Source organism: Oryza glaberrima, chromosome 2 (assembly GCF_000147395.1).
Source record: "Oryza glaberrima chromosome 2, OglaRS2, whole genome shotgun sequence".
In the NCBI taxonomy this organism is placed as follows: Eukaryota; Viridiplantae; Streptophyta; class Magnoliopsida; order Poales; family Poaceae; genus Oryza; species Oryza glaberrima.
In genome coordinates this window covers 30,513,021-30,526,002 of record NC_068327.1, presented here as the reverse complement: position 1 = coordinate 30,526,002, position 12,982 = coordinate 30,513,021, and the positions used below count along the sequence as shown (strand labels likewise).

The following is a 12,982-nucleotide window of genomic DNA, read 5'->3' as shown; positions in this document are numbered from 1 at the left end:
TTTCCTAAAGAATATAGAAATGTTTATATTTTGAAATGGATGTGGTAATAATAAGTAGTGATTCAAAAGGAATGACAAAAAATGGGCTAAAAGAAATCCGAGTTGACACTAGAACCAGCTTTTAATCCACCTACTACTTCCCCTGTACATCTGTCGGATAACAACAGTGGCAACAATTGCCTCTGGGCATACAAGGACAATTCTTTCAACAACATGGCCTTCTCTAACGAACTGTGACTGATCCATTAAAAAATGTGGCCAAATACAACATTAAGATCATGCCTTTTTATCACAGCTAATATGAGCTGAGCAGAGGTAAACCAACCACTCCAGCAAATGATTATCAGTTTGCAAAAAGAAAACAAGATATTCTGAAAAGTTCATCATAGAGATTCCAATCTATCATACAAGGCTAAAGCGCTAATGGTTGTATCTTAACTCCACTAGGAAAGTAGGAAATTAAAGTGAGCTATACAGCTCATCATATATATATTACTCGTTACATTTCACAAACAAAAGTACTATTCACCGTGTACTAGCATCTAGTAAAAGGTTATTACAGCACTATTTACAGAGCAGAAATCCTTCTGCAGAGAGACCATTGTGGTGGCCTTGGCAGAACAAATGAAGAATCTGCTGCGTGCTCATCGAACCCTTTACATGAGCTTTATATAAAGAAGAATATATAATTCTCCGAGGGAAGAAAAAAAAGGAAAAGAAAAGGCAAGCATGTAGCAAAAAAGTAGAACAAAACACACATACGTTGCTCACAGAACGATCCTTGTGGTGATCATCTCTTCCAGCTCCGGCAGCGCAAGACGGCGTCGTCGCCGCCGACGATCCACGTCTCCTTGGCGATGTCGACGGATACCTTGAAGAAGTCAGGGGCGTAGCTCATGAGCACAAGCCTCTCCTCCTTCTCATCCTCTTCTTCCTCCTCCTTCTTGGAGTTCTTGATCACCTCCTCCTCTGCATCTCCTCCTAACCTCCTCGGCAACCCCTTAGCCGGCGCCGACCGGCACCGCATCAGCATCAGGGCGTTCGCCGGCGGCGCCACGTCCGCTTCCTTCTTGTCCTGCTCCTCCTCCTCCTGCTGCTTCTGCGGCTCTTGCTCCCGCTTCCTGCTTGATACCTTCTTGCCTTCCTCGAGCACCATGAACCACTTGGCCAATGCAGCCCCGTGCTCTGTGTCCTTCCCCGCCGCGAGCTCCTCGTCGTCGTCATCCTCCCCGGAGGTGTACTCCACCACGGCGCCGGGAAAGCTACCGAAGCAGCCGGCGACGTTGAGGCGGAAGGCGCCGTGCACGGCGTTCAAGAACGGCAGCGCGTCCTTCTTGATGCCGAGCGCCTGCAGCCACGTCGCCTTCTTGGCCGCCTTCGCTCCCCCGGCACCGCCGCCGGCGCCGCTGATCTTGGGCTTGGCCGCCGGCCGCCGTGCCTTGATCTGGCCGGCGCACGTCACCTTCGGCGACGACGGCTCGTCGTCGACGGGGACGTCCGCGGCGCGGCGGCTCGGGTTCCTACCACTGGCCGCCGCCTTGAAGAGCGCGGCCGACGGCGGCGGCGGCCCGGACCTGCTCGTGCTGTGCCGGCGCTTGACCGGCTCCGACGCCGACGGCCGCGACGGGCTGCAGATCGCCTTGGGCGGCATCAGCGCCAGGTGCGCCCGCGACGGGAAGCAGACGAGCAGGTCGGTGGCGGCGCCATTGCTCCCCCTTCCTCCCTTCATCTCGTTTGTTCGACTGATCGCTCGATCTGTCTCAGCGCTGGTCTTAAAAGCAGAGGAGAGCCTTCCACCTTCCAGTTGCCGCTGCCGCTTAAAAAAGAAAAAAACTCGTAGCGAGCGATCCATCATGCAAAAAGGACACCAACGTGGCGCAGTGAACGGTAGAGATGGAGGCGTTCGGCCTGAGCATCTGCTTTGAGATTCGTGCGTTCCCTTGTTGATGTGTGCCGCCTCAGTGCCAAAATACAGTAACCTAGGGTGTGTTTATTTCACATTAAAATTGGAAGTTTGGTTGAAATTAAAACGATATGATGGAAAAGTTAGAAATTTATGTGTGTTGAAAAGTTTTAATGTGGTGAAAAAATTGAAAGTTCGAAAAAAAATTTAGAACCAAACTCGGCCCTACTAAGGAAAATGATATATTATAGCACTATAACTCCAATAGACCATTGTTCAGATTTTATTAAGATTTGTAGTAGGGTGAATATGTTCAAATTAGTATTATCCTTCGGTGCTGGTAATAGTTGTTATTTTAGATAAAGGTGATGTCAAACTTGAGAATCTTTGATTATGAATTGTATTGAAAATATTTGTCTATTAAATATGGTGACTACATGTATAGATTAGTTTTAAAAAGTACTTTAATAAAATCATATATTTGTTAATACTTTTATACATATTATAATAAAAAATAATGGTTAAAGTTTTTTTTATATCGTGCCCTTGTCTAAAACGATAAGTATTATTAACCCGGAGGAGAGGTACCACCTGTTTGAATAAATTATGGTAAATTATAGGGGGATCTTGGGAGGCTAATTGAGGTAGTTGATCACGGGGATGGGTGTCTTTATGTGGTGTCGTGGTCCTTGACCATTTTATTATGGGTGTAATCTACAGGGTTTTTATTATAATCCAGCATCCGCCACCTTTCTACCGATCCAATCAGGAGCAGGAGGACAAGGGTATGTGTGTATGTCGTGTACGTTGCACGGCACCAAATTTATTTCTGTCCGTCCACTGTCTACTGCAAGAGGAGCCCAGTTTTTGTACCACTGCCGCTACTAATCTTCCTCTGAACGGAAGAACCCGGCGTCGTAGCATGCAAGCAAGTACTGCCATACTCCCGAAGTACGCGGATTAACTTATTAATGCTATGCTGGACTATATACGGTGATACAGATTATACGGTATTTTTTTAAACGAACCGGCGAGCCGCTAATTTCACTTAATGTAGGGGAAAAAATGTATAATCTGAACTAAAACCAAAGAAACTATTTGACAATTGTTAACAGTGAAATTTGGTAATCCCAAAGTTACCATCGGTTTAGAGTCAGCATCGGCTTCAAAGTTCTAGAATCAGCCGATGGAAGTCAAGTCGCCACGATGTCGTGTTCTTGGTGGAGTCGGATCAATCAAAGGAAGCTTATCTAGAAGAGTTCGAGTTCAAGAAGGATGCGACATGACAGTTATCTATTAATTAGGCATAGTTTGTTAGTTTCCTTTTATCTTTAGGAAAGTGTGTTTAGTGTCCGATAAGGACTTTATCTTTTCCTTTTTAGTTTCTTTCTTGTCCGACAAGGACTAGTATCTCCCTATGGGTATAAATATGTACACCCGGGGTCATTGTAATCTATCAATCTATCGATCAATAATACTCTCGGCGCATCGCCACCCTCTTCCCTGAGGTTTTTACTTATCTTTCGGCGGAACTTGGGCACCTGACGCAAGGCTGCATCGGCTTTCGATCTCCAGCGAAGGGGTAAGTCCTACGTTCTGTCGGGTCCTGGTGAATCTGTCGGCTACGTTGGTGTTGTTGAAGGCTGCATCGATTCGATCTCTTGGATCGCTCTGGATTGGTTGATATATTTGCCTACCTGATATCTCAATTCTATCTCTAATTGCATTGTGTTTAGAGACGCATCGGTTTAGTTGGGACTGTCTCGGTTAGGTCTGATCTCCTGTCTTAGCCGATATATCTCTACAATCATAATGCTGTTCTAAATAGATTTGTTATATCCATCACATTAGACAGATCTATCGGCTCATCGAGTATTAGATTATCATATACAATCTCGTGCTGCATCGGTTAGGTTCGATCTACTAGATTGTTGTTGATAATATAAGTCTTGTTAAGCTGGTAGGTTCATGCTAATGTTTTATCGGGGTGCTAGCCGATAAGTTATCTGGACGTTGCATCGGCTTGTAGGGATTGTATATACATATAAGTTGGATTTAGCCGATGGCAACAAAGGTTTTACTGTTTAATCTAATCTTGTGGATCTTATGACATCGGACCTCCAGCCGATATGTGCTTTAACCTTCGGATCAATATTTGTTCTACTATTTCATATTGTTAGCCGATTGGTTTCTACTTGATTATATTGCTATATTATATTATCATCAGCCGATTGCCTTTATATCATTATTCACATTGGACATATAGCCGATTGCTTAAACCCTATCGCTATCGGCTGGTATCGGTATTGGCTATCGGCTGGGTACTCCATCGGCTTGTCAGCTGATCGGCTGTTTAGATCTACTATTTGCATATCTTGTCAGTTGCAGTATCAAACTGACTGGCACGCCCGCATCTCATCAATCTTTGGACCTGCGTAGGAGCTAAGCAGATCTCCCAGACCGGTGTGTTCGATTTTTTTCGTCAACAACAATACATCCGCTTTTTAATAGATGACGCCGTTAATTTTCGGATACAGGTTTGAATTTGTCTTATTAAAAAAATTTAAGAAAATTTTAACTATAGATACTTTGATATAAATTTAGCACCAATTTAACCACAAAACTATAACGTTTATAACTCCAATATAATAGTAGTGATAGGAATTTAAACTCTAAATTATGCAATTTCTTTATTATTTCAATATTAAATAGGTAGTTTTGATATACTTAGCTTTAAATTTGTAGTTTTATGATGACTTTAGCGTTCAATTTGTAGTTTAGTGATACAACGTGTTAAAATGCATGTAGTTTTATGAAAATAACTCAAAAATTTACGTAACTATCATTTATTTTGTTGTGCTAAAAATACTTTAAGCATAATTTATATCTTATGCCTTTGCGAGAAAAATAAAACAAACGGTTAATCGTGTATTTAATTAAAAATTAATGGTGTCATCTATTAAAAAATTGAGGAATACTGTAGACTGAACTGAGAGGTGATCTTCGCTAGATTTAATTTGGGAACAAAATATAACGCGCCCGTGCATAATCTGCATCTGCCGTGGTGATGGATAATCTGGAACAAGCATGACCGAATCTGAATTCTGAATTGACACTACCTCCGTTTTTAAATATAATGATTTTTTTTATTTTTATATGATGTTTTCATCATTATCATCTTGTTAAAGAAATGTGCAAATAATATTTATTCTGTCACAACTTATTTTATCATTAAAGGTACTTTAAAAATAACCTTGTGAAAGTTAATAACGTTTTTATATGAAAACGGAGGGAGTACTACTTTTGTCGTACCACTACAAGATACAGGTATGGCACCTGGACCTTCTTGCTCTGAACTTTATTTTCTGCCGATCGAATACTTGTGTGTTTTAAGTGCAGTGCGCGTGCATGCACAGTTCGTTCGTCAGCTCGCATCTACAGCTGCGGCGAATGGCAATGCTACAGGATATGCAGTATGGTGAACATATCTGCATTTCCACTACTACAACTCGTGCCGTGGTGCAATGAATTGTGTACAGCTCCATAACTTGATGAGAGGTCCAGTGCCTCGTGACTGTCACGGTCTCTACGAGCGAGAAGAGGTGTGGCTGCCGCGGTGGCGCCAAACCTAATAATTGTCAAGCGGCGACGCAGAATTTATTTAGAAGAGAGATTGATCATTGCAGCATCACAAGAACTGCCCATGAAACTTCAAAGCAAACTAAACGCTACTGCATATATTAGTGGACTTATTTTTCAATCCGATGGGCACCGGTAGTATATAGGTTACTAGGTTAGTTAATTATTTCTGTTGAGATAATAAAATTCACCTAATGATGGTTCTCTTGTACCATTAGCACTTTCGATCAATACTAATGAGGTCGCCGTGATTGTTTATCTGTGTGCCAATGATAAGCTGGGAGAGGTTGGTGTGCATGAGTGAACCCGGTGATGTGTAAAGATTGTAAAAGGGAGTTAGCTCAAATTTAAGAACATTTGGTGCAATCATGAAAGGGGAGATGCACTTGAGAGGGATGCAAGGTATGGGGGACGGCAATGGGTGGCTAGGGCGCTAGGCCCATGCTCCACCGGCCGGCAGCAGTGGCAAAGCCATCGATTTATTGCGAAGTTGCTTTGCTCGGCACGCTAAGGGAGGCCGTCTCTCGGCAGAATTCATATTCCCGTCAGTTTCTATCTGAGTACAATAAAATTTGGGTTAATTTGATCCATAAATATCATTAGCAAATTTGTCGAAAAAAATATCATTACTATTTGCGATATCTATTGGGTGCTACTGAAATTTTGTCAAATCGATAACAATGCCATTATCATCTAGTTTTTTTGTTATCCATGTTAGATTCCTCTCCTTCCTCCATGTATGGCCTGCGCTTATTCAACCTCCTCGGTTTCACCGATTCCTGTGCTGAAGCTTAACTAGTAGCAGCAGAATCGTCATGCTAGGGAGAACAAGATGGCACCACCTCATGGCGGTAGTGATGAAGAGGCAGAAGAAGACTTCAGCGCGGTGCTTCGAGGAGGTCGTTAGTGGTGCAGGAGCTCGATGAGGGTGCTGGCTGCGAGGAGCTCGACGAGAAGAACTTTGTGTCGGTGGCTTGAGGAGGTTCGCAACGTGACAAAGAGTGGCAAACTCTAGTGGGCGAGATGATAAGAGTTTGGCTCCAGCAGACGGGCTCAATACCATAGCCTCTAGTGGCGACGCGCGGTCAGCATGGAGAGGTTGCAAGGGCGGTCAGGGTGGTAGAGCGGCAAGGCTAACACTCTAGTACCGATGCGTGGCTTGGCCTCCTCCCTCCTCAGTTTCCTTTATTGCTCCAGGAGCAAATTTGGGACCCCGTCGTTGATCGGTCACTCATGGTCCTTTCTTCATCGTCTTGATGCCTCACTCTTGAACCATCGCCATGGGAGAAGAAGAGGAAAGAATGAAGATGGAAGGAAAATCTGATGGCGATGGTATGGTAATGGTATTTTTCTAATTCAGTATATTGGTAATGATACGGATCAAATGAACCAATAGAATTTAGACCTAGGATTTTGAACTAAAAATGAATTCTCAAAAACAAACTCTCCCAGGGTAGTAGTTATCCTTTTTTTTTATTCGAGGGTACTAGTTATCTGAGCATCTGGAAGTTTAATACTTCTCTGTGTCTTGTTGATAGGCTGGGGCCCACTCGAGCGTCGAACTAAAATTCTGGCCCAAACGCGACGATGGGCCGAAAAATTGGACCTCACAAACGAGGCTAATTGGGCGCGCGCTTGCCTGCCACAGGGCCTCAGGGGAGGCTCATTACTGGCCCATGCCATGAGCTGATGGGCCAGCCTGCTGATGATACCCAGCAAGTCGTCGATCCATCGCTAATGATATCCCAGATTTATTATGACTTTAGGCGCAAAATCCGAAAGCTAGCTCATAGTATTATGGCGCATTAATTAATTAGGGAGTAACTATATTTATAGCGCCATATTTTTCATCAAAAAATAGTCGGCATGTATTTACATTGTAAATCCCTAAATTGCGTATGTAATTTTAATGTATTTACAATGTAAATTCCAAAATTACATATGTAAGTCCTAAAATTACATATGTAATTCTCAAAATTACATATGTAAGTTGATGTAAGTCACAAAACTATAAATTTGTGATGACACAGATATTTAGTTTTTAAGATTAATTAGTAATCCTGATTAGCAAATAACGTTAAAACAAAAGAAGAGAACAGAATCGGAGGGATATGTGTACACATGCGGTGATTTCTGCATCCCATCTGATGGTTGAAACAACCGATTGAAATCCATCATAATTTGTGGCGACATATTTTTAGCAATACCGATTAATTATTTAGTTTTCCATTGTTGTCATTGAGCTGGATTTATTTCACTTTGCGTTGCTGTCTTAGGCGATTTTTCCTCCATTTTGTTCTGTATGACGAGGCGGCACGACGATGCGTAACCGAGGAAACACAACGCCGGTTCATCACCGGCGACTCGCAAAGTTATTAGTCGGATAGTCTGTAGCATCCACCGTACATGATAACGCACGCGGATTACCATCTTTACAAATCAAAACATGAATAGCCCCCACAGTCTACAGATGCCACTCACCACAGATCACACGGCTCCCGCCTCCCGGTTATTCGACTAGTAGCACATCCACATCGCGGAGCCCCGTGGAACACGCGAGGTGAGGGTACGAGCTTATTTCCCACGGCGTGGCCGCGTCACTCGCTCACGCCGCGGCGGCGCCCGCTCCTGCGGCGGAGCATTTGTCGCGGATGGCCTCGAGCTTGTAGGGCGCGGCGTCGGTGGCCAGCCACTGCTCGACGGTGAACAGCTGCTGCGCGCACCCCTTGTGCGCGCCCGTGACGGTGACCTCGACGTAGTTGCAGTACCATCCGTGGTGCGGGCCGGTGCCGTCAGACGCCACCCGCATCCAGCACGGCGGCGCGGCCATGCACGGGCCGCGGCCGCTGAAGATGTCGAGGTTGCCGCGCTCGAAGTAGGAGTGGCCCTCCCCCATCAGGCCGCCCCACGACGGCAGGTCCGTGATCCCCACCCCGTTGCCGTCCGCGCCGGCAAGCTCCAGCGTGATGTTCGCGTCCGTCCCGGCCTTCCAGATCGACCCCGTCCGGATGTACACCGTGTACACGCACTCCATCTTGTCCCCGCCGGCCACGGCGCCGGCGCCGGCGTCGGCTCCCCTCACCAGCTGCGAAGCCGCAAGGAGAAATTAAACGATCGATGACGAGGTGCCAGAGATCCAAGGCCGACGTACCTTGATGCGAGTCGGGAGGAGGTCGCGGCGCCCATGCGCTGGCACGGTGGCGGACGACCCGACGGCGAGGAGGAAGAGGAGGGAGGCGGCGAGGTTAGCCATGGATCCGATCCGAATCGGATCGAGGGAGCTAGTGGCGATGTGTGTTGTTTCGGTGTGTGAGCTGCGGAGATCGGGGGGAGTGGATGTGGATCAGTATAAAAATGGAAGCAGTTGATGAGTCGTGGGCTCGTGGCGGTGGGGGCCTCGCTGTCACAGTGTTGATGGTGCGGAAAATTTCTTCGGCCGCATTCGTCTCGATCGGACATGAACGCGCATTATTCTAACGAGAAAATCATGCTGGATAGGCCCCATGGGCCATATGCCATGGCTACTCCACCTGCTTCGTACATCTGGCGGCAACTGTTTGTCTTTCTCCCAGAAGTTTCACTATTAACGCTGTTTTTGGTTTCACAGCAAAACTGCAAAATGAACCAGTAGAGGCTCCAGGATGGCAGTGAAAAACAGGTTGGATGAGCCGGATAACGTTACTGGCAACCAGGCACGAAACGGAGGGATCCGAGAAAGTAGAGGACGAATAATAATGGTAGACGGAGGGATCTGCTTACTGCTTGGTACGGTCGTGTCTATCTCCTTGGACCGATTGCACGTTGGCCATGTTACACCACATGACTATCCCTGCTTATAGATAGTAAAATTTAAAACTGTCCGTACAGTACGATGGACGAGCCTCGGAGACGAAATACAAGTCCCAAGTCCCAACCAACCCATTTCATTCCTTGCGTCGAAGAATTCTGATGCCGCATCAGTCCTACAGCATCAGGCACTCATGAGTCATGACCCAACATTAGGATTGCCACTTCCAGTCTTGTCTGAGGAACAATTTGCAAGAGGAAAAATAGTAAATGATCATACAATTGGCTCAAACTTTGGCTTCGACGGAATTTTGCAAGGAAACATTTCTCAGCTTATCGAGCAAATCCATATTCATGGTGGAAAACTGAAAATACAGCAAACACAATCGGGAACCGACTATGACTCTTGGAGGCAGTTCTACGGGATTTTGATGAAGATAGGATTACATAAGTACTCGCAGTGTACATAACACATGACACCAAGTATAGGAGGTGGCACTAGTTAGTAATCAGTCAAATTGTTGCCGCAGGGCCATCTCAGTTTCACTCTTCCACGAAGCGTGTGATGATTGCCCCCTCATCCTTTTGATCTTCTCCTTGTCTTTGACGGTCGATCCTTTCTTCTTTTCTGGCTCTCTTGCCTGCTCTGGTCTATCGTTGCAAACAGGACACACCATACCTCGTGCGTGTGAATAGGTCTTTGGTATACCACATTGGAGGCACATTCTACAGATTGAAAAGAAACACAGTTTTAAGAGCAGTAAAATAATTAACCAGGAATATAACGAATTCAGCTAAGTTTTCAAGTTATCTTGTTGTAGTATTGATAAAAATGACCAACCTAAGAAGATCAGCAGCATCTTCTGGACCAGGATTTGCCGCACCTATTATTCTCTTTCCTTCAGTAGAAACTGGAGGGTTGGCACCATTTGTTCCACTGCTAACTCGTTCACGAATTGCAACCAATTGAGGTTTTGCGACCACAACGGCACCTGGAGAAGGCTTTCAGTCAGATCACTCTTAGATGTAACATGAACTGGAAACAGTATAAGTGCTATCGCAGAAACTTGACACACTAATACTAAGCACATAGAAGCGCATACAGTGATCAGATCCGATTTACCATGTACCTTGTGCCCAAACATATCAATAATTTGCAAAATATAAACTGCCAATCCGATTCAAAGCAGTTGTAAGAACAGAGCCCATTCTATAAACAGTCATCAGCGATGGGAACTTTTTTTTTGGACATGCTGCACTTTGACAGTACTTTCATGCAAAACGTGAAGTACGGTACTTTTGGAAAAAAAAAATCAACCATTGAACGCATAACATGAATGAATTTATCCCCTTATTTTGCTATGCGAATGTAAGATCCAATTTCTAACTGTCCTACATGTATCAGGGGTGCCAATTGGAGCTACCATGTCAAAGAAAGCCTGGCTAAAAAATGTTCCCTTCTTTTGCGCTGCACCCCTCAATTGGAACTTGGCAGGCATCCAATTGTGCCAAGATCTTGATTCCATGCGAGCGCATTCCCTAGTATCTGTATAGACATCTAACACGAAAGACTAGGCACACATCAATCAAAGCACTGAGCAGTATGAACAACCCAAGGGCCAAGGCCCTCCAACACCACTGCAGATTACCCATTTTTGGACCAAAATCTCAACCAGCACATTGCAATTCTTTCTAGAATTGAAGCGATTGACTCTAGTAGAACTTTTATCCAACACAGACACACTGTAATCAAAATATCTATACATCAAAGGAAGATCACCACACCAAGTATAGGTGATAGTATCATTCAATCCAGAAAGTGTAATCTACTATTCTGATTTCCGAGAATGTCAGATTTGAACCTACGTTGATAATTGCTTTGCCAAAAGGGACGAAATAGAGGGCTCATTCTAGTACTGCAGATGTCAAATCGAGTCTAAAAAACACTACTCATTAATAAACTTCTGAGAGAACATCAATACTCGCTTCAATTAGCTGAGAAGGCTCACCAGGAGGCGGCTGCTTGCTGTCACTTCCCCTCCCGCCCTTGCCGCGGCGGTCGAGCACTCCGAGCGCCTCCACGGCCTCCTCGGGCTCGGCGACTCTATTGTTCAGGAACTCCGGCGGGCCCGATATCTCCGCGAAGGCATCCAGTGCTGAGGGCAGCAATGAGCCGTCCCCGCCGCCGCCGCCAGCATCCCCGCGGCTAGGGTTTGGGCGGGGGCGGGGCTTCGCGGCTGGCCTCGGAGCAGCGGAAGCCTCCTCGCCGTCTGATCCGGCGTCCTCAGCGGAGGAGTCGCCGGAGTCGCTCAGCTCGCCAGCGCCGGCGCCGGCGGCGGCTGGGTCGTCTTCGTCGGCGGAGGAGTAGCCTTGCAGAAGCGACAAACTCATCTCCGTGTTCGTCTCGAGCCGCATGCCGTTCGTTCGTTGGGTTTTGCTAGTGGCCTAGTGGACCTGAGAAACAATTTGGGCCCAAACTCCCAAAGCTGCAAAACCACATATGGGCCAAATACTGCTACTACAATTTAGACCCAAAGCTGAATATCACATATGGGCCAAATTCTTTGCAATTGGCTGGGCTGCTAATCCATCCCAAAATATTTTTTGGACTCATTTAGTTTGATGCCCTACCACTACCAAACCATTGGTAGTACCAAATCTTAGGTATGTTTTGGCACTACCAATATTTTGGTAGAGTTGGACTATATGAGTTGTATTAGCTATTGCAAATATTGGAATCAATCCAAACATCTACAAAGTACTATTTAAATTGCCAATTATTAGGTAGGGTAAGTTTTGGCATCAAACCAAAACAGTCATTTTTCTCTAAAAGGACTGTACATCCATAATACTCAACCAAACATGCCTTATCCAACAGCTACAATATTAATATGCTCTAACCTTTTTTTAAAGAAAAAACGCTCCTAACAAAATGATTAAATCATTCCATGTCCAACCACGTTCTTCACCTTACTGCTTGCCTGTAAAACCCACACGTGACACAATTGATGCATGTGCGTGTGGCTGCACGCCAACCTGACAATCTTGACGATGACTATTACACTAGTTAAGCCGTACTAATAAAATTCCACATACCAGCAACTGGTTTTTTTTTTTTGGATAGAACAACTGGTAATTATTAGTAGTACTACACACTTTTCTCTATAGTGATTCGGTTGGGCAGTGGGCCTGCAAAAAACTTTCACGACCGGGTCACTGATGGTTGGACGACGGAGATATTTCACAGGCGGCGCCAGGTCGGACAGTTGACTCGCCGCCGAGGCGCCGAGAAGGACAAGAGTTGATGTCAAGTACAGTCAGCAACACGGTGATGTTCTCGGCGATCTTATTCTTTAGTGGCGTCATTATCGATCATATCGCAGTCATTGGCCCATTACACTGCATTTTTTCACTTCTCAGCTTCTTTATGTGTGCAGTATAGTACTATACATATAAGTACAGTATCTTATGATATATATTCTGTTTTCTTCTGTCACATTCATCGTCGATGCTCCAGGACCAGAAATTAAAAGGACATGCGAAGGAATAATGTATGTGAAGTGAAGATGCAACAACCGTCACTCTGAAAGACTGAAAGTGGGACTCTCAACTGAAGCGACGGTTTAACAACTCCGGAAGGAGGCAATGTTCGAT

At 45.2% G+C, this 12,982-nt stretch overlaps 3 protein-coding genes across 3 annotated transcripts; all 3 read right to left on the bottom strand.

Annotated features, from left to right (window-relative positions):
• Nucleotides 1-439: 439 nt before the first annotated feature.
• LOC127763765 (uncharacterized) lies at nucleotides 440-1,808 on the bottom strand. The gene has a single exon (XM_052288558.1). It carries the CDS (start codon nucleotides 1,727-1,729, stop codon nucleotides 791-793), a length of 939 nt encoding a protein of 312 aa, XP_052144518.1. The 5' UTR covers nucleotides 1,730-1,808; the 3' UTR covers nucleotides 440-790.
• Nucleotides 1,809-7,868: 6,060 nt separating this feature from the next.
• Nucleotides 7,869-8,922, bottom strand: LOC127761387 (PLAT domain-containing protein 3-like). Its single transcript, XM_052285674.1, has 2 exons — nucleotides 8,694-8,922; nucleotides 7,869-8,627 (listed from the first exon to the last, which is right to left on the bottom strand). Exons 1-2 carry the CDS (start codon nucleotides 8,793-8,795, stop codon nucleotides 8,148-8,150), a joined length of 582 nt encoding a protein of 193 aa, XP_052141634.1. The 5' UTR covers nucleotides 8,796-8,922; the 3' UTR covers nucleotides 7,869-8,147.
• A 663-nt stretch (nucleotides 8,923-9,585) lies between these two features.
• LOC127761512 (uncharacterized) lies at nucleotides 9,586-11,743 on the bottom strand. Its single transcript, XM_052285817.1, has 3 exons — nucleotides 11,338-11,743; nucleotides 10,170-10,320; nucleotides 9,586-10,054 (listed from the first exon to the last, which is right to left on the bottom strand). Exons 1-3 carry the CDS (start codon nucleotides 11,741-11,743, stop codon nucleotides 9,838-9,840), a joined length of 774 nt encoding a protein of 257 aa, XP_052141777.1. The 3' UTR covers nucleotides 9,586-9,837.
• Between the last annotated feature and the right edge of the window lie 1,239 nt (nucleotides 11,744-12,982).